Source organism: Fibroporia radiculosa, assembly GCF_000313525.1.
Source record: "Fibroporia radiculosa TFFH 294 genomic supercontigs, scaffold11939, whole genome shotgun sequence".
NCBI classification, from domain to species: Eukaryota; Fungi; Basidiomycota; class Agaricomycetes; order Polyporales; family Fibroporiaceae; genus Fibroporia; species Fibroporia radiculosa.
Genome location: NW_012133470.1, coordinates 53,196 through 78,895, shown reverse-complemented (window position 1 = coordinate 78,895; position 25,700 = coordinate 53,196). Strand labels below are relative to the sequence as shown.

The 25,700-nt window shown below is 52.1% G+C and overlaps 12 protein-coding genes across 12 annotated transcripts; 7 read left to right on the top strand and 5 right to left on the bottom strand.

Moving 5' to 3' along the window:
- Positions 1-858: 858 nt before the first annotated feature.
- FIBRA_07136 (uncharacterized protein) lies at positions 859-3,264 on the bottom strand (the record flags this gene model as incomplete). Its single annotated transcript, XM_012328832.1, has 6 exons — positions 859-950; positions 1,462-2,062; positions 2,131-2,456; positions 2,523-2,664; positions 2,727-3,127; positions 3,192-3,264. The coding sequence occupies 6 exons, from the start codon at positions 3,262-3,264 to the stop codon at positions 859-861; spliced, it is 1,635 nt and encodes a 544-aa protein (XP_012184222.1).
- A 1,428-nt stretch (positions 3,265-4,692) lies between these two features.
- On the top strand, positions 4,693-6,923 carry FIBRA_07135 (uncharacterized protein; the record flags this gene model as incomplete). The annotated part of the gene is made up of 14 exons (XM_012328831.1): positions 4,693-4,773; positions 4,824-4,980; positions 5,050-5,084; positions 5,137-5,185; positions 5,236-5,310; positions 5,365-5,507; positions 5,561-5,627; positions 5,683-5,930; positions 5,992-6,150; positions 6,208-6,224; positions 6,280-6,443; positions 6,499-6,679; positions 6,739-6,808; positions 6,864-6,923. 14 exons carry the CDS (start codon positions 4,693-4,695, stop codon positions 6,921-6,923), a joined length of 1,506 nt encoding a protein of 501 aa, XP_012184221.1.
- Positions 6,924-7,456: 533 nt separating this feature from the next.
- FIBRA_07134 (uncharacterized protein) lies at positions 7,457-10,856 on the bottom strand (the record flags this gene model as incomplete). The annotated part of the gene is made up of 11 exons (XM_012328830.1): positions 7,457-8,237; positions 8,293-8,917; positions 8,971-9,194; positions 9,248-9,484; positions 9,531-9,872; positions 9,922-10,042; positions 10,093-10,234; positions 10,294-10,351; positions 10,413-10,460; positions 10,516-10,565; positions 10,608-10,856. 11 exons carry the CDS (start codon positions 10,854-10,856, stop codon positions 7,457-7,459), a joined length of 2,877 nt encoding a protein of 958 aa, XP_012184220.1.
- A 107-nt stretch (positions 10,857-10,963) lies between these two features.
- On the top strand, positions 10,964-11,580 carry FIBRA_07133 (uncharacterized protein; the record flags this gene model as incomplete). Its single annotated transcript, XM_012328829.1, has 2 exons — positions 10,964-11,222; positions 11,276-11,580. 2 exons carry the CDS (start codon positions 10,964-10,966, stop codon positions 11,578-11,580), a joined length of 564 nt encoding a protein of 187 aa, XP_012184219.1.
- Positions 11,581-11,710: 130 nt separating this feature from the next.
- Positions 11,711-13,087, bottom strand: FIBRA_07132 (uncharacterized protein; the record flags this gene model as incomplete). The annotated part of the gene is made up of 3 exons (XM_012328828.1): positions 11,711-12,572; positions 12,636-12,808; positions 12,863-13,087. 3 exons carry the CDS (start codon positions 13,085-13,087, stop codon positions 11,711-11,713), a joined length of 1,260 nt encoding a protein of 419 aa, XP_012184218.1.
- Positions 13,088-13,344: 257 nt separating this feature from the next.
- Positions 13,345-14,730, top strand: FIBRA_07131 (uncharacterized protein; the record flags this gene model as incomplete). The annotated part of the gene is made up of 11 exons (XM_012328827.1): positions 13,345-13,383; positions 13,450-13,494; positions 13,543-13,606; positions 13,659-13,789; positions 13,844-13,953; positions 14,003-14,084; positions 14,144-14,238; positions 14,298-14,423; positions 14,472-14,524; positions 14,582-14,659; positions 14,714-14,730. 11 exons carry the CDS (start codon positions 13,345-13,347, stop codon positions 14,728-14,730), a joined length of 840 nt encoding a protein of 279 aa, XP_012184217.1.
- A 355-nt stretch (positions 14,731-15,085) lies between these two features.
- FIBRA_07130 (uncharacterized protein) lies at positions 15,086-16,059 on the bottom strand (the record flags this gene model as incomplete). Its single annotated transcript, XM_012328826.1, has 4 exons — positions 15,086-15,208; positions 15,269-15,469; positions 15,530-15,584; positions 16,004-16,059. The coding sequence occupies 4 exons, from the start codon at positions 16,057-16,059 to the stop codon at positions 15,086-15,088; spliced, it is 435 nt and encodes a 144-aa protein (XP_012184216.1).
- A 79-nt stretch (positions 16,060-16,138) lies between these two features.
- On the top strand, positions 16,139-16,943 carry FIBRA_07129 (uncharacterized protein; the record flags this gene model as incomplete). The annotated part of the gene is made up of 5 exons (XM_012328825.1): positions 16,139-16,159; positions 16,216-16,227; positions 16,281-16,380; positions 16,631-16,809; positions 16,863-16,943. The coding sequence occupies 5 exons, from the start codon at positions 16,139-16,141 to the stop codon at positions 16,941-16,943; spliced, it is 393 nt and encodes a 130-aa protein (XP_012184215.1).
- Positions 16,944-17,612: 669 nt separating this feature from the next.
- FIBRA_07128 (uncharacterized protein) lies at positions 17,613-18,910 on the top strand (the record flags this gene model as incomplete). The annotated part of the gene is made up of 3 exons (XM_012328824.1): positions 17,613-17,777; positions 17,854-18,044; positions 18,100-18,910. The coding sequence occupies 3 exons, from the start codon at positions 17,613-17,615 to the stop codon at positions 18,908-18,910; spliced, it is 1,167 nt and encodes a 388-aa protein (XP_012184214.1).
- A 727-nt stretch (positions 18,911-19,637) lies between these two features.
- On the top strand, positions 19,638-21,002 carry FIBRA_07127 (uncharacterized protein; the record flags this gene model as incomplete). Its single annotated transcript, XM_012328823.1, has 1 exon — positions 19,638-21,002. One exon carries the CDS (start codon positions 19,638-19,640, stop codon positions 21,000-21,002), a length of 1,365 nt encoding a protein of 454 aa, XP_012184213.1.
- Positions 21,003-22,392: 1,390 nt separating this feature from the next.
- On the top strand, positions 22,393-24,056 carry FIBRA_07126 (uncharacterized protein; the record flags this gene model as incomplete). Its single annotated transcript, XM_012328822.1, has 8 exons — positions 22,393-22,762; positions 22,817-22,893; positions 22,946-22,985; positions 23,036-23,321; positions 23,371-23,577; positions 23,637-23,704; positions 23,760-23,900; positions 23,956-24,056. The coding sequence occupies 8 exons, from the start codon at positions 22,393-22,395 to the stop codon at positions 24,054-24,056; spliced, it is 1,290 nt and encodes a 429-aa protein (XP_012184212.1).
- A 373-nt stretch (positions 24,057-24,429) lies between these two features.
- On the bottom strand, positions 24,430-25,453 carry FIBRA_07125 (uncharacterized protein; the record flags this gene model as incomplete). The annotated part of the gene is made up of 6 exons (XM_012328821.1): positions 24,430-24,547; positions 24,599-24,863; positions 24,918-24,989; positions 25,047-25,209; positions 25,262-25,390; positions 25,448-25,453. 6 exons carry the CDS (start codon positions 25,451-25,453, stop codon positions 24,430-24,432), a joined length of 753 nt encoding a protein of 250 aa, XP_012184211.1.
- Positions 25,454-25,700: the final 247 nt, after the last annotated feature.

Genomic DNA, 25,700 nt, shown 5'->3' with positions numbered 1-25,700 from the left:
GCCATATTTTGACCTTCCGTGAGCCAGCGATGGTGCGGTTTGTGCTCAATCAAGCGCTCGAGCAACTGAGTGGCAGACAGTCTGGCAGGTCACGAGTCTCACCTTCACGGCATGATGATCCTACTCCAGGCTTGATATGCGTTCCTGTATTTTAACTCGTCCCATTTTTCCTGTATCATCAGCTTAGAACATCCCTTCCCAACAGAATGGTGAGCGTCAGATGAGGCATGTGAACCTTGTGGGGTTGTACTCTCGAAAGTCTCGAAGCGATGTTTCGACTGCTACTCTGACAATATTTTATGTCGTACCACTGCTAAAGTGTAGGCCCCATGTTCCTCATCTCTGCATCATGTGGTCACCTACAGCCAACTGCGTTCACGGGAATATAAAGACAAAGAGAAATATACTATGACTCCATCGGATAGGGAAGATATTTTCTGTATCCATGTCTATCAACTGCCTCCTGCTGGCGTTGCTTACATGGGAGCAACTGCAAGGACTTGAGCTCTGGCACTATGATTGATTTCTATCGCTTACGCTTGCGAATCACTGAAAGATCCAGATCTACAGACATCGAGCCCAAGGCTGGAGTCGCTGGATGCAACGTTCACGAATCCCTAACGAGCTGGTGCATTGGCTAAAGAAGTGATAAGAGGCACCTGTGAGTTGGCTTACTCTTCGACACGTGCGGATGCGTGTCGCTGCTTGGTACTGTCAGTAGTAGTGCCGCAGGCATGCATAATATGGAGTAAGTCACGTCGTTTGAACCAACCCAACCAACTGACGGGTATGACACGTCTGGGGACGAGACCATAACTGACATAATTGCTTGACCCAATAGAGCTTCCTCTCCAGCGCTCAGTGGTACTGGTACTCGTGTTGCGGCTGCTTTTTCCGTGTCACATTTGTGTTGAACTTGGATCGGCGACTATCCAGCTTGAAATGGATGCCTGCAATCGATGAATTGTTCAACTCAGATTGTGGTAGCATATACTTAATCGAGCTCACATACATACTTACCATGTAGTATATACCCAGCCTTCTTACACCAATTCCCTGCTTTCCGGCGATCACTTCGCAGATTGATACCCCTCCCACGGTGCTCGATGCTACTACTAGATTGCTATCACACTTGATCTGACCACATTCACTAGCTGCACATAGAAACAGACTAAGGTCATAGCAAGGACCGTCTGTCGCAGATAATACACGAACGCATGCAATGTTTACCTTTATGTGACATGGAGGACAAAAGTGAGTGTGGACCATCTACTACAGTACATACTATTGGATATTTCAGGCATACTGTAGATCTCGCTTGCTGTGCAACAGTACAATAAATAGTAAAACAACAGAATGAATGACCACTTGTATACCGTAGGTCTCAAGTCATGGTCCTCAGTTTTCCGGATAGTCCCTCCAAAAATCCGAAAGCGTCCTTGGTAACCGTCCGCCCATTACTCCGATTGATCAGGGCTCCGAACTCAGCGACTAGCTGCGCCAGAGCCTTATTATTCTTCGCCGTCGCAACGTCCCGACGCATGTTCCATAACTTATTTTGTTTAACTTGCCGTGGCTCCGGATGCACCTGCTCGCCGTCTTTGGCACTATCTCGGGGCCTCGATGTGCGCAGTGGCTGAACGTACACCGAGGGATCGGCGAGTTGCTTGTATAGCGCATCGAGGAATGCAAAACCCTCCTTCGTTAGCGTTCGCGATCGACTATCTTGTAGTACAGTCACGAAGTCGTGTACCACTCGCGCAAGCGCAACATTGTCAGTCGCTCCCGGTACTGAGCGCACCAGTTTATTTAACTGCACAGCTTTCGGGAGGCGCATGGCGGCCGGTGCCATGTTCTCGTCATCGCTGCTGATGACGATGATGTCCTCGAACCCGACCGGGGTTTTCACCTCATCTCGGTCCGCGTCCGCCGTCTCTTTACGGCTGCCCAAAACTTGGCGGTCGCGTATCTGAAGATTGGCGAGGTTGTTCAAGATACCCTCGACCGCATCCTTATCTGCCAGAGCTGATCGTTTTGTCGGTGATATAACTTGCACTGTTGGCTATACAAACGAAAAGTCAACTTCAATGTCACACTCGACACGCCAGACTGCGTGACTTGAAAGCTGACCTCTGGATTTGGAGGAGGCCAAACAAAGAGGGAACTCCGCGGATACCCTTTGTCGACTGCAAGCTCTCGGAATTCGTTCACCCAGTGTGCGTAATCTGGACACTCTGAAAACTTCAGCCGCCGGCAATATCTCAAAAACTCTTCAAAGACGGCTGGCAACCCTCGACAGAGATCTTCCGGTTGGGCGTCTCGCTTTTCTCGCATAAGACGATCGTGTGCTGCATTCGTCTTGGGGACGCCGTTGCGCGTCCAGCTGAGGCCGCCCGGGGTGAGCAGATGGATGAGCATTAGCGCCACAGCTTCTAGGTCGTCCCGCCGTGACGGCACTAAAGCAGCCGTTCAGTTATCAGCGTTCAATCGTGTCCGGGCAAACGGAGCGACGGATGACGAACCCTTGCCTCTGCAATGGACGGCGACTGAGCTAAACCAGTAGTTCCCAATGAAGTCGCGCTTGACTTTGCTATCAGGAATGTGACGCTTGGTCACAGGGTCGATATAAAATTTTGAGAATCCAAAATCGATCATGTAGATCACCTGGTCATTGGGTGGCAGCCCGACGACACAGTTTCCAAGTTGGATATCACGGTGCAAGATACCGCGCGAATGCATGAATTCCAGTCTGGAGATCTTATGGCGCGTAAGGCCAGACAGAGGCGAGGAAGTAAAGATACGAAGGTTCGAAAAGCGCCATTTGGTGCGGGAAGGAGAGTGGGACTAACCACTTGCATCGCGATACAACACACACTACGAAGGTCCATGACACTCCGCCCACTCCGTCGGAAGAGGGAATCAAGACTGGAACCAAGGAGATCGATGACAAGGTAGTCATAATCCCCCTCGATTCCAGATGCCCATAATGTAGGCATACCCACGCCACCTTGGAGGGCAGGGTAGAAAGATCGCTCGTAACGGTTAGTGGGGCAGTCGACATCCACATCTTGCAGCTTGATAGCGACTTCTTGCCTGGTGTGGATGTTTGTGGCGCGAAATATCGAGCCTTGCGTTGCGAAAGTGGATGAGGTTCTAGTCGACGCGTCGACTGGCAAAGGGTGGGGACGTACCTGAGAACCCGGAGCCGAGGTTCGCACCAAGCCACCAGTTGCCAATCTTCTGCGGATAAGAATGATGCGACATATGGGCTGGGTCGATATTGCAGGATGTCGACGTGGACGGTGATACCTTCGCAATCGCCTAGACACCCTTGGAAATAAAATGTCGGAAGAAGTATGGCTCAGGTACTGGGATAAATGCCCATGTGGTTGTACGTAGTGACGACGGGATGATCAGAAGGTGGAACAGAGTACGCGATGAGAAGAACCTCTCTGGGAGTCGATGCGTGAATGGGCCGTGCGATGGACGCGATGCCGGTTGGGTACGTGCATGAGGCGAACCCGCGACTGGCATGCGTCGAACGGTCACGTGGGAATCGCGTGCGCGCTCGCGCGGGAATCCTACCGCTCACGGTGTGGCTGCGGGAGGTCTCCATTCAGTTCGGCCTGTTTCCAGCCTTCCACCACCATTCGCCATTGATCAGGTCGACTCGCTCGCATGGACCCAAACATAGTTCCTCCGGACCTTTCCGCTGCGGACCTCATCGAAGAGTGTCAAATGCAGCTAGCTACGGTGAGTAATTGTTAGTTGGCTGTACAAGGTTGTTCCGTCAACTGACGCCGCGCGGTGCACGACAGCTGCTAGATACGAGGGCTGACTCACTGCGCTGATGAAATGCACGCACATTGCACACCTCCTGGTGTGGTGTCTTTGCCTAGCAGACCGACAGATTCTGACGAGTAGCGCATTGAAAGGCATGCTTATCTCTTGCTTGGATCCTTGATTTCCAGCGGCCCCCTCCCAGCATATGTCGGTCTGGACCTTTGGAGTCTAGTGACAGCCACAAAAGCATGTTGGAGAGTCTGATTTCTGGGTACAGCGCTCCCATGCCGGATGGCTCGATGCGGCGCTCGCGTCCATGCCAGCAGAGCCTCAGCTGGGGTTCTAAGGCTGAACTCAGATTACCATCAGTCTCACGGCGCACATCGGCATGAATGCTGGCAGCCTACAATTTTCTGATGAGGCTCTTCTAGGCCTGGTATCCACGGCACATGCGCTCGATATTGGCCAGTATGCAGTGACTACGTGCTGCTTGAGTCTGTAAGACGCAGGGACAATCATTCGTGCGGCAGATGTCCGAAACTGGATGAAACGGCTGTGCATTCCTAATCTGCCGAGAGAAGACACTCTTCCGTAGACGATCCAGATGGGAAACCACAAAATGACGCGGAAGGTACAGATCTGTCTTGTTCGTATAGGGATATTTAACGCGCTCGGACGCCCAAGCAGTGGATCTCCGATGTCCTATTCCAGATTGCTCTTTCGGTCGTTAGGCAGGCGGTACCGCATTGCAACATGCTTGGTTAAGGCTACTTCTGTCTCCGACCACGCGCTTCATGTCCGGGCTTAGTATAAAAGTTGCCTCCCCTCTCCGAGAGTTTTCCCTTCAGTCCCTGCTGCAGCTTGGCTGTCCTGTCTTTAATATTTGTCGGGGCTAATTTATCCCTCAATATGCTCTTCCACGCCTTGTCCGCGTGCCTGACGTTCGCCTCCCCTCTTCTTGCCCAAGAGATCACCGAAATATATGACATAGTTCGTGCGAAAGCCTCTCTGTTATTCTGCTTGTTTACGGTGGTCTTTAGTGGCAAACGACATGGGATCGCAGTGGCCTTTTCACTTATACCAACCTATACCCTAACCCAATTCCGTGGAACACTCCTGGTACTGCCGGTTCCGCGGACATCGTTATTACGGACGGCACTGTCTACCAGAATATTGTCGGATTTGGTGCTGCTTTAAGTCCGTATTCGTGTTGTTGATATTCGCCCAAAGCCTAGAACTAAGATCTTCATGACTATTTATATATAGCTGACTCCTCGGCTCAGCTTTTGAGTCAGTTGAAGGTGCGTCCAATCGTTTGCGTTAGCTCAGGATTACACATAGTGTCACTTGCAGTCCACCAACTCGGATAACTATTGGGACATATTGAACTACCTCTTCGATCGTGAGTGCTTGCAATTGTCCTGATCTTATTATTCTTGACAAATTTGGCAGCCACCGACGGTGCGGATGCTGCCGGTTTCTCTTATCTACGCGTCCCTTTGGGTGCTTCGGATTTCTCTGCTTCCGGTATGTCTTCCTTTGGATGCGAAATGAGTTCACGTCATTGAATAAATGAAACAGTTTACAGCTTCGACGACGTCAGCGGAGATACCTCCCTTGATAGTTTCGACATCAACAACGCTCCTTCTTATCTATTCGAAGTGCTGTCGGATATCGCTGGCATCAATAACCTTCTCAAGATCCATATTGTACCATGGTCTCCCGTGCGTTATTGCTTGTGAAACAATAGACGTATGCTTATGATATGGTTTGGTAGCCTGGATGGATGAAGGACAGCGGAACAATGCTTGGCGGAAGCTTCCTCTCCCAGTACACCGATACATGTTGGTCATGAACAAATCTGTTAGCTTCTTGAGCGTCTCTCACTTGAGTGTGTAGTTGCCAGCTACCTTCTCAAGTGCTTGCAAGGATTCCAATCCCAGGGTTTCTCTATATGGGCCATCGGGGTTCAGAATGAGCCGCAGAATAGCGACACTACGTATCCTACATGTCTCATCTCCGCCGCGCAGGAAGCTGCTATTGGTCTACAGCTTCGCACACTGATGGATGATAATGGTTTCTCGGATACCATTATCATTGGCTATGAACACAACTGGAATGATGCTGGCGCATACCCCGTTCAGCTCGTAAGTTGTTGTAATGCAGGCTTTCCGCAGTGAGATGTAAAGACTGATCGATTTTAATCAGATGGAAGACGCCGCAAGCGCATTCTATGGTGTTTCTTTCCATTGCTACGAGGGCAGTGTCAGTGATCAGGAGACGTTCTACAACGCCTATCCAGACAAAGCCATCTTTTTCACTGAATGCACTGGTGAGATTGGCAGCGACTGGTGGAGTGACATCAAGGTGAATTTCCGGTCACTTCCTCATGCAGATACACTGACTCATGTATTTCTCTTCTAGTGGTACATGGACAATATGTGAAGTTGATCTCATCATCGTCATAAGCAGCGATTGACAAGCAACCTTTTGAAGCTTCATTGGTTCTCCGAATTACTGGGGTCAAAGTGGCGCCATGTGGAACCTCGTCCTTAATGGGCTTGGACAGCCACTATTACCTGGTACTGACAGCTGTGGTACTCCCTGCCGGGGTGTTGTCACAGTCAACAGTAACGGGACCTACAATTATAACCAAGAGTGTGCGTATCTCCTTGAATCCTAAGATCGTGTCATAACCATTCTGCTATATCCTAGTCTACGCCATTGCGCAGGCGTCGAAGGCCATCCTTCCCAAAGATGTCGGCGGGCCATTCGGTCAGCGAATTGAGGTAGCAGTCAATGGTGATCTCAATTGGGGTCTCATCGTTGGTGCATATGTCACCAATCGTGTCAGTTCTTCCGACTGGCCTCGTTACAGCCTGGTTGTGCTCAACTGGTGAGCTGATCATCAGTATTGAGAATGATTGATGTGATACTAAAGCTATGTTGTGCCAGGGATGACACCCCTAATGGCTCGTGGGATCCTCAGGACATAACCACGACCATTGAGTTCCGCGGCTACCAGGTATGTGATTCCCTGTCGGAGTTATTGCACATGTCTGCTTACTTATAGCTACTAGGCGACGTACACCTTCCCTGTCGGCGTAACGACTATTTACTGGTACGCAGAGCCTAATTAGGCAACATTCTTGTTTTGGTATTCAGCGGTCAACGTAACTTCACGCATCAATTATGTGCAACTGCACCTTTTTCTTCCTCTGACGGCGCTCTTTCGTAATAAATATCCAGGTTCGAGTATACGAGATTGGATGACTTCACTGGCTGGAATTCCTTCATGTACTCGCTGTGGGTTATTTGTCGTGCGATTATATCGGGTACATAGTAGGTCAATTTTCTGGGCTGCTAGGTTTGATGATGGTTCATCAGGATACCCTTGTTCTTGCTTTATAGTAAATCAGATGTACATAAGTTTCCCATCCAATCGTGTCCTACGTGTTCATTCTGGCAAGCATCAAGTTAGCTCAAACATCATGACTAACCTCCACTGGATGAACGTTCATTTTTGCACTACAACAAACCCAAGGCAAGGGCGTAAATTGCACAAACTACAACGATCATCACCGGTACATCGTACAACATGAGTCAAATCTAATACAACAAATCTGAGAACGAGTGCAACAGTAAACGGACAGAAAATTGATGCACGGATCATCTATGCAGAACACATTAAGCATGCCTCTTTATTCTCCAATGAGCACATGAGTTTCTCCTGCTCAAGCTGTCGCTCGCGCTGTCTCTGCAAAGCCGCCGCGAACTCGGGATCCTGTTCTATGGCCTTTTGTGTCTTTTCATCGAGAGGCGTCAAAGCCGTTTGTGCGGTGGAGTCATCCATCGAGCTTGAGCTCGTCACTGAAGGCAAAGAATCTGAACGTTCCACATTCCCACTAGTTTCTTGTTGGGCCACCGTGCGCAGGAGAGAACCTGTTGCACTGGCGTTGCTCGTAGCGGGTACTCGGCTAGATGCTGAGGGACTAAGAGACGGCGGCGGTGGGGCAGCGCCCTTGATAGATGTTGTCTGCGACTTCTTGAGCATGCCCTGGTCAACCGTGAATTGGATGGCCTGCGCGGCTGGACGCGTGCGCAGATAGTACATCCCAGTCTTTAACCCTTTCTTCCAGCCATAAAAGTGCATACTGGTCAGTTGCGGAGTCGTAGGTGACTGCAGATGGACATTGAGACTTTGACTCTGACAAATGAAGGCACCTCGATCGGCAGCCATATCAAGAACTTTCTTTTGGCTGATCTCCCAAACTGTCTTGTAGATAGCCTTGATATCATCAGGAATACCGGAGATGTTCTGCACGGACCCATTGTTCGCAATGATCTGATTCTTCATTTCATCGTCCCAGAGCTTGCGGTCCACAAGCTCCCGCAACAACCAGGGACAAACGATTTGGAACTCTCCGGCAAGCACGCGGCGAGTGTAAATGTTGCTGCAGTCAATACGTCAGTTCAGAGATATTATACTCAGGAAACAGCCAGTCATACCTGGTGTATGGCTCGAAGCACTCGTTGTAACCCAAGATTTGACTGGTCGATGCGGTCGGCATAGGAGCAACAAGCAAAGAATTCCGAAGGCCATGCTTCGCAATCTTGTCCTTCAACGATGCCCAATCCCACAAGTCCGAAGGCGTGACGCCCCACATATCGTACTGCAGCTCTCCTCTCGAGGCAGGGCTTCCTTCGTATGTCTCATATGGACCGTCGACGGCAGCGATCTCACAGCTAGCTTCGAGGGCAGCATGGTAAATCGTTTCGAAAATCTGCTTGTTCAGCTCACGCGCCTCGGGAGAATCGAAAGGCATACGGAGCGCCATGAAGGCATCGGCTAAGCCATTCACGCCAACGCCGATGGGACGATGCCGCATATTGGAACGGCGAGCCTCGGGAACAGGGTAGTAGTTGACCTCGATGATGCGATTTAGGTTGAATGTTACGACCTTAGCAACATCGTGTAGCCTCTGGAAGTTATACCGGCCACCCTCGATGCAGGATGGGAGAGCGACAGAAGCAAGATTACAGACGGCCGTTTCGTCAGGAGAAGAGTATTCCACAATCTCCGTGCAGAGATTGGACGACTTGATGGTTCCCAGATGCCTCTGGTTAGACTTAGCTGATAACGGCTTCATTAGCTTCAGGATACAAAAAGAACTAATAGCGGCGCACCATTACATGCATCTTTGTAGAGCATAAAAGGATTCCCTGTCTCGATCTGAGCGTCCAGAATAGCATACCACAGCTTCTGAGCGTCGATCGTTCTCCTAGCGCGTCCTTCGCTCTCGTAACGCTCGTAAAGCGTCTCGAATTCTGCACCCCATACTTCGTGCAGGCCAGGTGCTTCATTAGGACAGAAAAGCGACCACTTCCCGTTGGCTTCGACACGTTTCATGCTATGATTCAGGGTCTCAGGGCTAACGCTCGAAGAGACGACATAAATACGTACAAAAGATCAGGAATCCAGAGCGCATAGAATAGATCCCGGGCACGAACTTCCTCCTTACCGTGATTCTTGCGAAGATCCAAGAACTCGAAGATATCATCGTGCCACGGCTCCAGGTATATGGCAAACGCGCCCGGACGCTTGTTACCACCTTGGTCCACATACCGTGCGGTTGCATCGTACGCACGGAGCATAGGGACAATACCATTCGAGTAGCCGTTGGTACCCGCAATGTATGATCTGGAAAATCATTAGGGGTAGAAATGAATTTCGGAGTATAACACACCCAGTAGCCCTAATATTATGTATACTTAGACCAATACCACCAGCAGTCTTGCTGATCATCGCACAGTTTTTCAAAGTGTCGTAGATGCCCTCAATAGAGTCATCTTTCATACACACGAGGAAGCAGGAGCTCAGCTGCGCATTCGGGGTCCCCGCGTTGAACAATGTCGGCGATGCATGAGTGAAGAATCGTTCAGACATCAAGTGGTATGTCTCGAGTACACGTGTGATATCCGAGCCATGAATGCCGACAGCCACACGCATGAGAAGATGTTGGGGACGTTCAGCTGTTCGGCCGTTGAGCTTGAGCAAATAAGAACGCTCGAGGGTTTTGAAACCGAAGCTAGATAATTGAAGTTCAGTGACAGCTACATAAAGAAAAGATGACTTACAAGTTGTAGTTGAAATCGCGATCATAAATGATAGCAGAGTCCAGTGTTTCGGCATTAGCCATTACAACATCGTAAGTTTGTTTTGAGATCATCCCCGCAGGACGGCCATTCTTCGGATTGACTAGCAACAAATCACTATTTCAATCGCTTTTAAAAAACCAAATAACATACCATAATTATACAAATCACTGATGACAGCAGAGAAATTCTTCTTCGTCTCCTTATGCAAATTCGACACTGCTATGCGCGCCGCGAGGATAGCATAATCAGGATGTTTCGTGGTGAGGTACGCTGCAGTCTCAGCAGCAAGGTTCTGGGAAAATCGAAATTCCGTTATATTGATAATTAACCTGTGGGATGAAGCTGGCTTACATCGAGCTCCACTGTTGTTACACCTTGATATACACCTGCGATAACCTTCTGGGTAATACTGCAGAAATGTTAATATAATCACAGCATATGTAAAATGTGGACTACCTAATGGGATCTACGTGTTCACTATCAAGACCATAGCATAGCTTGCTAATTCTTGCAGTGATCTGTAGGCGCGTGAGGAACGAGGCTTATATTTGAACGCGCTACGTTCACGCGTACCTTATCGAACTGAACGCGTTCTTTGCGACTTCAGGGACGAAATAGTAAGTCTACACGTCGGAGAACGTGTTAAAACGCGTCGAACTACATACCCGTCTGGCGAAGTTGGTCAATGAACCGGATCGCGTATGATAAAATAGAATGCGCACTTCGCTTATATACAAAAGCCATGCGTTTGATGGTGTAAAGGCAAAGCGTACGCGATGAAGAAAGATAGCCTCAGGGGGGAACGGGCGAGGGAATGGAGGTGTGCAGTAAAGAGAAGAGACGCGACGCGACGTCTTAAATTGAACGCGTGCTTGACTAAGCATCCCAAAGCGCATGTGTGGGAGAGTTGTCATCGCGTCGCGTCGCGTTCTTTGGCAATATTTGTACAGGCGTACTGCCGTCTCGCGGTTATACGATTTTGAATACGATTCAAATCACTGCTGAAGTCTTTTAAATCACGATGCCACAAGCACATCATCACATACATGCGGGTGGACCACAATATGCACCCCCTGTTCTACGCGCAGCATCGCCTACAAGCTCAATCGGAACGGAGTACGGCGAAGATAACACAGATCTAGCGGATAGAGAACTCAATCAACAGGAATTTGAACAGAAATGTGAAGTTTTTTTGCGCCTACATGAGCCTCGGCCTGAAGAAGAGCTTGCGCGTGAGGATCCGAGGCTTCCTAAACCAAAGACAGCCGCGGAAGAGAAAGGTGAGGATGTCATCCACGGGGGACTCATGGGGAGACTAAATACATCCTACCAGTGCTACATGAGAGCGTCATGAAGAGCCTGCGGATCCGTGTAAAGAAACTGGAAGAAGACGACTTGTTTGAGCAGATGATGCTTCGTGGAACCCGCGTTGCGCAAGAGCAGCAAGCTTCATCTAACGATATCGACTCCATTATGCTCAGCCTAATGTCACGCTCTACTGGTGTGCGACAGACGGCGCCCTGGGGTGGTGGGATGAGCACTGTCGGTACGTTGCGAAGTACTGGATTTGGGTCTGGTCTGCATTTAGCACATCAAAGTATAGACTCAAGTAATGCCACGGCGGGAAAACAAGGATAAAGAAGTGTCTAGCCATAACCCGTATATTACAGTATAAGTTGTATCTTTAATGTGTGATGCTGTGACGAACTTATGATACAGTTGTATATCATCCAGTGTAGTAACTCCTCCAGGATCAATCGAGATACAGTTATGCACTCTGCTGCTCCGTGAAGTATTCTGGCAAGGCATTCTCGATCTCCTTTACCTTATCCTGAATCTTCTTCCTTGCAATCACTCTGCAATCGTGGTGCATGTATGTGGCTGTACCCCAACGATCGAATTCTTTGCCTACGGCTTTCAGGCGACCCGGAACATCGGCAAGACCAAGCTGAAGCACAACCTCGCAGCGAGTTTTCTCCTTCCAGAAGTCCAGCCAACTTTGCGTGCATCCATTTTGATGCCAAGTTGCGCTACAGCTAGGCGTATGGTCAAACTTGAGCGGACGTTTGCGCAGCTGTTCCCATATGCTGGATAGTCGGTAGAACCCTGACAGGAGGCGAAGCTGTTGCTCTCTCGATACGAGGAGCCTGCTTTCATCCAGGGCATCATCACCCTCTTCTTCCCGGTCCTCGTTGTCCGTAGGACCTCCTGTAGTCAAGGCAGGGAAAATGGCACCCTTTTGAAGCACCTCCATGTACGCGGCTCCTCGAAGTTCACGCAGGTTCAGTTGGTCAGCTAGGCTCATGGCGAGATATGCGTATTGTATAGACGCATACATACGCTGTCGGAGAAGGGCTGTGAGGGTGTCCAGTAATCTCTCGTCGCCACATGTTTGTGCCAGAGTCACGAGCCGTGTCACCTGCTGGCCACTCGGAGTTATGGAGACGTTGGAATGAACAGCAGAGAACTCGTATGGATCTGATGAGAAAAGAGGTGATGGTGTGCAGTCGACGTGATTGTTGATAGCGTCTAAAGCCCAAATCTCAAGAGACCGGAAGGAGTACTTGTTGGAAACACGGGCGATATCCATGAGTTTGGTCAGATCAGCTATGTCCATAGCTTCTGGAAATCTTACGCAATGAAGTCATAGTTGAGCATAAGAACGGGGAAAGGTTGTAATGGCAGAGACATACAGCGCATAATGGGCCCATAAGAAATTCCTAAACTCTGTGACGGTATCACCTGTAAGGTGAACTGGGTTGTCATCGGAAGTTCCCTCTACCCCGAGAGGATTGTCGGAGCTGGCTGGGAGTTTGAACATAGCTGCAAAAACAGGCGAGCCCCGGGAGATCATTGTTCGGTGGACCTGTATGCATGGCTGTCAGGAGGGAGAGAGAGAGCTGGCAGGATGCTTGCTCACATTGAATAGGACGTTTTCCACTCGCAGAACACAGCTTCCATCAGAGAAATAGTATGTGTCGTCTCGGGCGAGGTCTCCATCATTGAACGGTTGTAGCTCTTTGATGACCTCGTCGAGCTCGTCGTCGGAAGCCCCAACTCGAGCGCGTTTTCTGACAGGGGAAGTTGACCGCGACTTGCGCAGTTCGAGAGGTACAGCGGACGCGTTCACTGGTGTGGAAGCCATGGAGAACTGGTGGAGAGATAGAGGGAGGGATGAACCAGGTACTGTGGGGCAGGGAGCTATATAGAGCTAACAGTTCAAAGGCGCCACAACGACACGATTCGGGAATTAGCGCATTGGCGATACGATCGAGATTGGATCGCGTGCTGCCTTCCGCAATTCCGCGGCATGACAAACTCAAAGGTGTTCTCAGGCACGGTACTTATCGTTTGCTCAGCTCTCACAGTCTCAATCTCACACTCCTACTCCCCTCTTTCACCATGCCCTTCGGTACAGTCACTTTAAACGATGGAAACCAGGTCAGTAATTTCGTGTCGAGGGCTCACGCGTGTACTAACTGTGCAATCAAAACGCATGACCACAAGATGCCTACCATCGCTTTTGGAACGGGATCGAAGTGGAAGGGTCAGGTGCGCAAGTATTCATAACTCAGCTAACACCATCTCATACCTCTCAAGGACGTCACGGACTACGTCTCTAGCGCCATAGAATCCGGCTTCTCGCATATCGACACGGCCCAGTGTGAGTTTCCGTCGCTCGTTTCAGTTTCACACCTGATGCAGCCTGCCCTCAGTTTACGCCAACGAAAGCAGTGTTGCAGCGGCTATCCGCCAAAGTGGCCTTGCGCGCTCCGACTTTTTCGTCACCACCAAGTGGTCTGCGCGGGCCGGCGTCAGAAGTAGCCTTGAGGACAGTTTAGCAAAGGTTAGTGTGCTCTGAGTTCATCGGCGCCTCTTCAGATTGATATGTTCCAAATAGCTCGAGCTAAAACAGGTCGATCTTTACCTCATTCACAACCCCAATCACATGAAAGGCATAGAGGCCGCTTGGGAGGAATTTGAGGTAATCAAAAAGGATGGTTTGGCAAAGTACGCTTATCGTTGGCCATACGGCCTCCACACATTAACTGTTTTGTAGGAGTGTCGGCGTTAGCAACTTCGATTTGGAGCAAATGCAAAACCTCATGAAAACCGCGAAGATAATACCAGCAGCAAACCAAGTGAGTTTACAATTGTCGTGATCAAACACTCATCCAACTCTATGAAATAATGACTTAAGATAGAATTTCATCCGTACAACTACGCCGAGAACAAAGGGCTTCTCGAATACTGCGCAAAGCACGGCGTAGTGGTGGAGGCATACAGCAGTCTCAGGTGGGATCATATCTTCTTTTATTACGTTGTCGGCTAATAGCTTGGCCATTTAACTCCAGACCCATCACCACATACCCAGGAGGTCCTGTAGACAAGCCAGTCGAAGCTGCCGCAAAGAGGCTTGGAGCAACGCCGACCCAAGTTATACTTTCTTGGGTCAAGAGCAAAGGCGTTGTAATTGTAACGTACGCTCATCTCTGCCGACATGGTGTTGCTATTCACTGTTGTTACAGAACAAGTTCCAGCAAGGAACATATGCAAGAATATCTGGCTGTTGGAGACCTCCGTGAGTTCATATCAACGGCTGCCTATACGAGGCCAAAGCTCATCTTTGCCATGGTAGCTCCTCTAACCGACGAGGAAGTAACAGCCATTGACGAAGCAGGTGCGAAGGGCCCGCCTTTGGCAAGAACGACACTCCGTTTGTGGTGGCCTGGTGTTGTGTTAGCTCTAAATCTGATTTGCCTAATCCAAGTGGTGCGGAAGTGGTGAGAGCGATGTTGGGTGTATTGTGATGAAGACATCGACATATGTTCCACAAAATTTTGACTTCTGATAGAGCTTTTAGGATGTAAACCTGTATTTAGCCATTTAGATGGGTGGTCAGTTATGTCCAATGCGTACGTCTACCAGACAGTATGGATCTGAGAACAAGTCGCATTTGCATAGCAACAACGATATTAGCCACATAAGCTGCCTGTAAAAGCGAGCATAGCTGGAGAGTTTTCATAGGAGATAGAATAAACCTATCATGAGGCATGTCACATACAAAGAGAGCAGACAGCGTTTTACGAGCGAAGTTGAGATCATGCTAAAGCCTACAATATCTGCTTCACGCTACAACTCTTCACGAACGACCCGCGCCCGGTACGTTCCGTCGCTCACGACGGGGGCCACGCTCAGGCTGCGCAATGACGGGCACAACGACATTGACGGATACAGAGTCGAAGTTCAGTGCGTGGAGTAGTTCCTGTAAATTACCCAGTCATTGATTCGCTAGTCGAGAATCAAAAGCGCCGTGTGTACGCACCTTAGTTTCGGGGTCAACCTCCAGGCCGTTGACACTTGTGTCAAGCGCTGACACCTCCGGTACGTAGTTATCCTTCCTCTCACGCTCCTCCTCCTGCAGCTTGAACGAGATACCGCGCACAGGTCCTCGTTGAATACGCTTCATCAAGTGTGTTGTGAAGCCGGCAATCTTGTTGCGTAGCCGCTTTGAGGGCACGACGGCCTGCAGGCACATTTAGCATCGAATTTCGGCAAGCTTTCACTAGGGATCGGAAAAACGCACAACTTCATCGATGATCCGCTTGTTTGTGTGGAAGTCGAGGGTAAGGCGGGGGTAGCTATGTTAGGCCTCTATGAGTACGGAAATTATGACGGAAGCCGTCCACGCCGTCCTGCATTCAGATGCACTGCACCAGGCGACTCCACTTACTACTTCTCAATGAGTACGCGAGAAGCCCTCTTCGTGGTCTTGGTGCGGACGCGGCCCTACAGTGAGAACAATGTGACGTGAGCGCATTTCTCTGCACCTTCAGCCTGAACACAGACCATTTTGAAGTCGAAGAGTCGTGGAAAGCGGTGGCTTGAGGAGCTTGCGGGACTTTGGACACAGCGATAAACTACGGACGGCTATGGTTTCGGCTACAGGTGCGCGGTGCCGGCATTTTCCGGGTGGCTGGCGTGGTGCTGTACAGTTCCTGGCGTGCCAGCGATCGCGCACAAAAGTTAGCGCGCTCACTCAAGGCAGGTCTCGACACACGCAAGGTATTTGCAGCCCCTTCGCACTCGCTGCTCGTCTTGACTCGTGCTCTCCATAGCGCGACACTCGGACGAGCGTTTTCTCACCTCCCTATTTTTTTGTTGTATTTTTCACGCTCGCCTCCCATAATCCACCATGGTTCGCGTGTCTGTCTTGGTATGTGGCATGCCCTTATATGAGATTCATGCTAACCCCCTACGCATACGGTCTAGAACGACTGCTTGGTATGCATCTGTGGTCTAGATATGCCCTTCAGTTGTGTTAATCTGGTTGCCAGAACAACATCGTCAATGCGGAGCGTCGTGGCAAGCGCCAGGTCCTCATCAGACCCTCCTCAAAAGTCATTGTCAAATTCCTCAGTGTGATGCAGCGCCATGGTATGTACATTTTGCATTATGCTATTCTCGTTTTCCTCGGTGTTGGTTCGGAGTATAACTACGATCGTCGAGGTATTGTATCCCACTCGCCCCTCGTTTTAAGTCTCCGATATATTGACATGCTTTGTCTCTCGAAACCTTACAACACATTTCCTTTTTATGTACTGGATATGGGTTCACTGTAGAGACGACATTTGTGCTCTTTGGCAATACTGATTTAGCATTTGACTAATCATATTTTTTAATGCAGGCTACATCGGCGAATTTGAAATCGTCGACGACCACCGCTCAGGGAAGATTGTCATTCAGCTGAATGGCCGCTTGAACAAAACAGGTGTCATCTCCCCCCGATACAATGTTCAGGTCTCGCAAATTGAGACGTGGGTCAACTTGTTGCTTCCTGCTCGTGGTTTTGGTATCATTATTCTAGTATGTCGACTAGTGTGTGTCCGTGAGGTTTCGTCGCTTATGTTATCTTTTAGACCACTTCTTCTGGAATCCTCGACCATGAGGAGGCGCGCCGGAAAAATGTAGGTGGCAAGCTATTGGGCTACGTGTACTAGGTCTGTCTATGTGACCTTCGATGTGATAGGACATCGATGAAAATGATAATTGGCATTGCTGCTTGTACGATAACTGTTCAGTCTGAAAGTCACCTGGTCGGACACTATATATGACCCACCTGAGCTGCTTTTCGTGTTGTCAGAGCTTGTTTATGTGCGTTGCCGTGATAGCCAGTATTTGACATTAACAGGAGATGTAAGACGTGATGTTGTTTGCACATCCACGGTCAGGAGATCATCCTGGTGGTTCAGTCTGTCGTGAGCGAGCTTGCGGACTCATCACCCACTGAACAATTCATATGTTTGGTGTGGTCGATGGATCGCGGATGTGGGCCTGACATGGCAGTGTGTATAGTTTATGTTGAGGAAAGATGGCCGCACAACTTCTGTGCTGTGCCGTCCCCGACATCGCCGATTAAGTTTTGTCGCGGGCGCCAACTGCAGGTGCCTTGCTTGCAAGAATGAGCCAAGTCAGCCTCTCACGCGCCTATCTGGAAACCCATCGCCATGGCCTTATTATATAGACGACGTCGCTCCAGTGGCGTTGCCTTGTCACCGCTGCTCTCCCTTCGCGACAAGGTGGTCGACTGTGTGTCCGACGCGAAGACCTACCGCCGCGGCGATCAGGATCACAAGAAAGCGCGCCCAAGCCCGAGTTGAACCGCTCTCATGGACCACGAGCACCTTCGGCCAGAGAGCCCACTCATGACTATGTCCAACTCATTCCTTCACGATGAAATGCTCAGGCTGTCGATCCCTGGACCGAGCAAGGACCCAATGTACTATATCTCGGATGGCAACACTGTCTTGCTGGTCGATAACACGCTGTTCAAGGTACGTTGGGCGCCGCGTTCGGAGCAGCCTCGACAACACCCACTTGCGCCAACTCACGCACTAACGTAGCATGCAGGTCCACAGGTCTATCCTAATGAAAGACAAATCGGCGTTCGAAACGATGTTCCAGCTGACGGCTGAGACAGACTCTGCAAGGTCGGACTGCAGCATGACGGCCCCTGAGGGCGAGAGCGACGACAACCCCATCCGACTGCAGGGCGACACCGCCGACGAGTTCCGGGCATTGCTGTGGGCATTATATGCGCTGTGCGTCCGCCCCGCCTCTGTGCAGACGTCCCCGGCTTATCTGCGCAAATTCTAGACCGCATGAGCTGATGTTGGCCACCTCGCCGGACGCGAACTGCGCCCAGCTGGTCAACCTCGCGCGGATGGCGCACAAATACCAATTCCGCTCGATCGAGACCTGGGTGCTCAGTGCGCTGCACATGCACTACTCGCGCCCGAGCGCGCTCGACAGCATCCCCGCAACCAGCCCGCCGACCCTGTCCCACTCCCCGTCCGCGAACGACGCCCCGTCCCTGGTGCAGATCACCGAGCTCGCGGCGCTCTGCGAGCGGCCGGATCTCCTCGAGCTGGCCGTCGCACGCTGGAAGCGGCAGATCGGTGAGGGTAAAGACCTCGCGCTTGCCATCGAGATCGGGGAGCGGCTTAACCTGCGGCCGATGCTCGGGCTGGCGTACCACGCGATGATGCTGAAGGGCAAGGTGTACTGGGAAAGCGAGACTTCGTTGACGCGGGAGCAGCGGGTGCGGTTGCTCAGCGGGTACTATGCGCTCACCAAGATGTGGGAGGCGCTCCCATCGCAGCCTCCGTCGCTGTCGCACAGCGTGCGATGCACGAGCCAACAGAGGTGCACGAAGGCGTTCGGGCTGCTCTGGAAGGCCGTGCTAGAGATGGGTACGGAGGTCATACCGGGCTTGCAGAGGGAGGACGTGCTGGCAAAGCTCATGCTCGTAGAGGGGACGATGAAAGCGCTGGTGGAGAAGGACATGCAGCCGCAGGGTATTTCGGACGGGCTGCCACACTGCAAGGAGAGCGCATTGATGGTGACGACGATGAAGGTGCGGGAGTTTAAGGAGACACTGACCGATTATTTCACGGATGACTTTTGATTTTTGTCTATGCTGTGCTCGGCCTTTGCTTATGCTTATCTGTGTGCTCAGTATACTACTTTGGGCGATTGTTATGGTGTCCACATTCTAGCGATTCTGTAGTTTTATGCTCTCGCAATGTGTTGTGCTAATGGTGCTCGATGTATAGTCAATGTAGCATTTACAAGCTTGCTAAGTAGGGCGGCTAATGATACCGGACCGCTTGGTATATGTTCGAGGCTTATGGCGGCTAGACTCGGATTCGGAGTTGCAGCTGTCCACATCCTTGTCTCCTCCACCACTTGCGCTCATGTAGTAGAGCTGATTCGATACTCACAGCCACTGCATCAGCAAGTGGGAGCATTACAGAGTCCGAGACTAGCTAGCCACTACGTACAACGGGCCCTTAGGTACCAGTTCGACAGGTGAGCTCAACTTGACTCCTCATAGTGTTTACTCTTCTACGGTCTAAACGCGATTTTATGTCCAGTGGCTCTGAAATACACCATCGAGGAGTAGATTGACCCCTCGGTAGCACCGAGTCGTCCTCAAAGTTAAAGTAACTGTGGGATACAGTATCAGTATCCAGTGCTATCAATTCGGATCCTCACGCAAACTCTCGGGATTATCGATTACTCCACCGCTCTGCTTCCGTCGACACGCGACAGCGGGTTGGTCGTTGAACTTAAGAGAGAGCCACAGCCCCAGACCCGACACAACCCACGTAGCTTCAACGACCACGAAGAAAATGGATAGGTGTCCCCCAGAGATACATGCCCTCATCTTCTCCTTCGCATGCTCGGATGACGGTACCACTGGCCGCTCTCTCGCGCTCGTCTCCCGCTACATTCACACTGTCTCTGCGCCCTTCCACTGGCAATCTCTCGCCATCTCCGGGCTCGACCAGGCGCGCGGGTTCACCGCCCTCCTGCGCGCTACCAAAGCCGGAGCTGCGCGGCCGCGGCGCCGCTCGCGCGCGCTGCAGGCGCCTGTGCGACAGCGACAGCGGCCTCGCCCGATTCACCACCTCTTCCTATCGACACGGCGCGCGGCGGACGCAGCAGACGGCTGGCCCGCGGTGCAGCTGGAGGACTGGCCCATGTGCCAAGCGGAGATCCTCGCGTACGCGAGCCCGACGCTCGAGACGCTTGCGTTCGTCGCGTTCGACCCTTTCCTCAACAGCGCGACGTGCATCCGCGTGCTGCTCGCGGTCCCCCTGCCGCGCCTGGTGGAGCTCACGATCCGCGGGCGATGCACACCGTCGCAGGTGTCGCTCACACTGTCGGACGAGGCAGTCGATGTGGCCAGCGAAACCGCTGTGGATGCCGTGGATGGTGTGGCGGACGCGGGGGAAGGGCACTCGGGCTTAAGACCGTGCTTGCGGCGGCTGCATCTGGCTTGTGCATATCACGGCTTCGCGTACGGCACAAAGTCGACGCACGATCTGATACACACGTTATCCCCCCGGCTCACGCACCTGCGCTTGTCCATGCTCGACATGTGGGGCAGCAGGCGCGTCACGGAGATTCTGCACGCAGAGTGTGCAGAGCGCGGAATCGTCTCGCGCGTGCTAGATCTACCCGCGCTCCCTGGGGACGAAGGGACGGAGCTGCCGAGTGGACGTAGCATCGCAGGGGAGGTCGCGTGGTTGCGTGTGGTGCCCGCGAGCGTGCAACGGTTCGTGATTGCGCCGCCGCCGACGGGGGTGTCCGACTTTTACTGTTCGTGCTGTATGGACGTGCGCGGAGACGCGGATGTGATGAGGGTGTTTGAAGCGATGGCGGGGACGGCGGATGAGCGGTTTGCTTACGTGCGTGTGCGAGAGAAAATGGGATATGGGTATGCAGACGCGAAGGCAGATTGGCTCGAGCGAGTAGCCGGCGGAGAAGGGTGCTGGAGGGAGAGAGAGGGCAGCGAAGGAGAAGATGCAAGGTGGCCGAATGGAGATGAGACGGACGCACGAGAGGAAGAGACGCAGACCGAAGGAAGCGCGATGCAGGATAATGGGAGGAAGGGACGGATCTGGAACAAGGTGAAGAGGCTGCGGCTGTGGCGGGCACGAGAGGCGTCAAAGGAGAAGTATCAGAAAGGGACAGGTTCTGGGTCCGCATGACTTGTCGTATCGGTGCCATGAGCTGAGCTGGGCGAATGCGGGGTACGTGGGTCATGTACATCGTTTGGACAAAATTGTATGTTATTGTTGTGTGTGCTTACAGCATCCCTGCAGCAGGCTATGCACACAGAAAGATACGGAGGTAGAAGAAGCTCCGAGTGAGGGGACAATGGAAGCGACAGCCGAGCTTATGGACCAAGACAAGCACAGGCCGACGAAGGATGGAAGCAGTGGACGAGTGAGCCCCTGGCAGGGTCGCAATGGGAGACGGTCATCAACTTCTGATCATGGCTTCTGAGTGCTCCACGCCCATCGAAAGCTGCAACGAGGCTCTGTATCGCCAGCATGCCAGGCTCCAGCTCGGCATCTTATCGGCAGAGCGCGTGGGTACGCCAAAGGACAGCGCCGGAGATGGGAAAACTCAAGGCTAGAAGAAGACGCATCGAGAAACCACTGAGGCTAAGGGAGACTGGAAGGTGAGTGAGCATCTGGGAAGGCGTGTGCCACCGGGCTATGCCAAATCGTCTAGGGCTGTGGGCCAAGAGATGATGGAGAGAGTTGGTTGGTTATCGGCGCCATACAGGCATGTGGGTATATGCGCGGGGAGGAAAAGGGCAGTGACGAGGAGATGAGCCTGCGGATATCCACTTGGGAAAAAAAGAAGGTGAGTGTATGTGATGTGGGCACCCGCAGCAGCACAGCGAGACGGGATGCTGGGTTTGTCGAGCAGAGAGGCGGTGAGATCGGCGGAAGAACAAGAAATGATTAATTGAATAATTGCAGCAATGGATGTCGCAAGCGGACCGGGCGAGGCTGCTGCGACGATGTGACACGGCGGATGCAAAATGGACAAAATGGGCGCGTGCCGATGCGGCAGGCGTTATCTGGACGCAGGTACGCGACGCCAGATTCAGATTCCGCTGCCCGGCTTCTGCCAAGCGCACGCCCGTCGCCTGCAGCACTCGCGAAAATCCTGTGGAAACTCAACGCCACCCTCGACGCCACCGTAAATCCCCCCCCCCAGGCTTGCGCTGTCCTGCACTGGTCTCACTCTCACGCAAACGCTTCCCGGAAAATTGGGACAGTTAGGCGAATAAATGAATGATACAGTCGTGTGCGGACATCTCCATGACAAGAGCACAGACAGGCATCTGTGTTATCGAAAGCTGGGAAAGGGCTGCTTATTCACCCGGCCAGTCCCTCTCAACCATCCTCTTCCCAGTCTCTCTCCGCCATGACGCATGTCACCACCGCTCCCCGTCTCTTCCAATCCGTCTCTCGTCCCAATATTCCTTATCCAGCCCTCCTCCATGTATATAAACCCCCTCCTCTCACTCAGCTCCTCATCCATCCATCCCATCCATCTTCACCCATTCCTGTGTAGCACCCCATGTCTCACATCGTCGTCCGCTCTCTCCCCTTCTCCTCTCGCCTTACCTTTGCCTCCGCAAAGGAGCTCATCGCCACCGATAAGGCCAGAGCACAGAAGCTCCTCCAGGGCATCAACCCCCACGGCCCCCTTGCCTTGTACGAGTCTCGCCGCCGTCGCCATGAGCACGAGCGCCACGAACGCCACGAACGCCACGAGCAGCACCGACACGGCCACCGCACTACCGGAGCTACTACCGACACTGGTTCCACTGGTTCTGGTACTACCGACGCTGGCGATGGCGTCAATGTCACAGACGCGAGCGTAAACTACAACGCCTTCGTCGGTGTCGGCACTCCCGCCACAACCTATACTCTTCTTATCGATACCGGTCCGTCTCTGTCCCTTCCCTTGCCTCATAGGTAATTATTGATTATGCGTATAGGTAGCTCCAACACCTGGGTTGGCGCAGACCAGACATACACCCCCACTAGCTCTAGTAAGAGCACCGGAGACACCGTCGTAAGTGCACTATGTTCAATAGCAACGCCATCTCTCACCCATCTCTTCAAAGAACGTGAGCTACGGCTCTGGCTCTTTCTCCGGAACCGAGTGTATGCAGTCCTTTTTGCTCTCACAATTGATGATTGAACTCTCCCCATAGACACCGATACGGTCACAATCGCCCCAGCGCTGGTTATTCAGAACCAATCCATCGGCGTCGCGTCCACTACGCAAGGCTTCAGCGGTGTTGACGGTATTCTTGGTGTCGGCCCGGTCGATCTCACTCAGGGAACCGTTTCGAACACCACGGAGGTCCCCACCGTCACGGACAACTTGTATGCGCAGGGTACCATCAGCGAAGAAGTCCTTGGCATTTCTTTTGAGCCTACGACTGCCACTGACTCGGCCAACGGCGAGCTCACTTTTGGCGGAACTGATAGTACTAAGTATGTCCAGAAGTGGGCTTGAAAGAAATAGTATTGATTATTTCAACAGGTACACGGGAGAAATCACGTATACTCCCATCACGACGACGTCCCCCGCGTCGATGTACTGGGGAATTAACCAGACGGTCACATATGGCACTTCCGAGACGTTGCTCCCCAACAACGCGGGCATTGTCGACACTGGAACCACCCTGCTCATGCTTGCATCCGACGCGTTCTCTAAATACCAGACGGCAACTGGCGCCACCATGGACAAGTAAGCTTTTCCACATACCGGCGTGAAATCTGAGACTGACTATATGCGTCTCCTCTCAGCACGACGGGTCTGCTCACAATCACTGAGGAGCAGTACGAGAAGCTGCAATCGCTGTACTTTACCATTGGTCCGTGATTATGCTCTTGTCGCCGTCCATGGTCTTGATATATCAACATTGATAGGTGGAACGACGTTTGAGTTCACCGCCAATGCCCAGATCTGGCCTCGTTCATTGAACAGCACCCTTGGCGGAACTGAAGGTCAGATCTACCTGATCGCCAGCGACATCGGCAGCCCGAGCGGATCCGGCCTTGACTTCATCAGTATGTTTTTGTCCGTTTTTTTCCCTCTCGTCCATTCGTTGACATATTTATCCAGATGGTTTCGGATGGCTCCAGCGGTTCTACAGCATATTCGACACCACCAATGCCCAGGTCGGCATTGCGACCACGCCCTACACGGACGCCACCACCAACTGACCTCCCGGTTCCCCTGCGGCTGTTTTTTCGTCTAACACGGGTGCTAAGATGGAGAGTATATTGTGATCCCTTATGGACGTATTGGTGTCGTGCCGATTGCTATTGTATATACATCGTGTGCTCTTGTTCCGGACAGCTGTACTATAACGTCGAACAATTACGAACATGATGTCTGAATTCACGAATCAAACGCCGGATAGGACGGAGTGGGCCTGTCGGATCCAGATGTGACCAACCGTTTGGGACGCTCAGACAATAGCCTGAGTATCCGACTACGGAGGCATTTAAATATACAATGGCTGAAGGCACACATGTTCCTGCGGGAAGTACAACACACCGGGTCCCTACTGATCACACCAACTAAAAACGGTCGTCATGAATCCACGTCCATCCGCAAAACGCTGTCATCATCCGTATCCGTGCCTTCCTCCAGGTCATTGTGCCAATGTCGCAATTCAAAGACGTCACCCTCCCCCTCCCGCCGCAGAATTCTGACATCATCGTCAGCTGGCCAGCAGCACAAACAGCGGGCGCGAACTCACTCGTCGAACAGCGCGATCGACTCTGCCTCGTCGTCCATCTCCGGCTCCGGCATATGCAGCAGTCCCATAGCCTGCAGGACCAGTCGGTGGGACCGGCGGTCGCCCTCGGGCAGTGCGCGGACGTCAGTGGGGGTGCGCGCGAGACCCGTCGCGCACGGCGAGACGGGCGTCGGGCTGTGCAGGAGGATGTCGCGCTCGATGCCGGACGTCACGACGTGCAGGAGGTGCGGGTGCATCAGGGCGGTGTTCACGATAGACTGGTGGCCTAGGTGACGTTGGCGTCGGCGGTGGCGAGTACGGCGCGGGGAAGATGGCTCACCTGTAAGGCGACAGAGAGGCACAGACAGCTCTGTGGGCACGTATCGTGGCTGCAGCGCGCCTGAGGTGAACCCTGTGTGAATGTAAATGTTGAGTACCCAGAGGTCTGTGACTCCGCGGTGGTACATACCGACCGTCCCTACACTCTTCTCTCCAATCCAGTCCATGGCGCCGACGACCCTCCTGCCCTCAAGCAGAGCAGCGAGACGCGGTATTTTCCATAGGTATGTGCGAAAATCGTCAGAGCCTGTGCAGTAATATTGCTCGCCGCCGACTCCTCCAAAGGACCCGTGCTAATGAGCGCATCAGTAATGGCTGCGTGGGATCACCCTCGGGATAAATCACTTTGATGGTGCATGAGTTGGTATACGTTCGTTCGCCTGGAGGGACAGGGGAGCCATCTGGAAGTGAACGACCGCTGCATACAGCTATCGGGTGGGGGTCCGATATTGAATATATGGTCGGGTAGTAGTGCTAAGGCTCGGTGTATCAACATCGAGGATGAGAAGAAGCGCTGTGGGGAGGCCTTACGAGCATCGTGGCAGAAATCATTGCTCCTGAGTATCGCCAGGTCAGGTTACCAAACGTCTTGTGAGTGCAGATGCATCCAACGTGCCTGAACTGTCGAATGCAATGCTGTGGATTTGGGGATTGCTCAAATACGGGACCGACGGCTTGGTTAGTTTGGTTACATACTGCTCCCGGATTCACTGAGAGACGCATGAGGCAAATGAGACAGTTCCACGTACGGACTGAACAATTCCGTGCTGTCTCCTTCGCGATA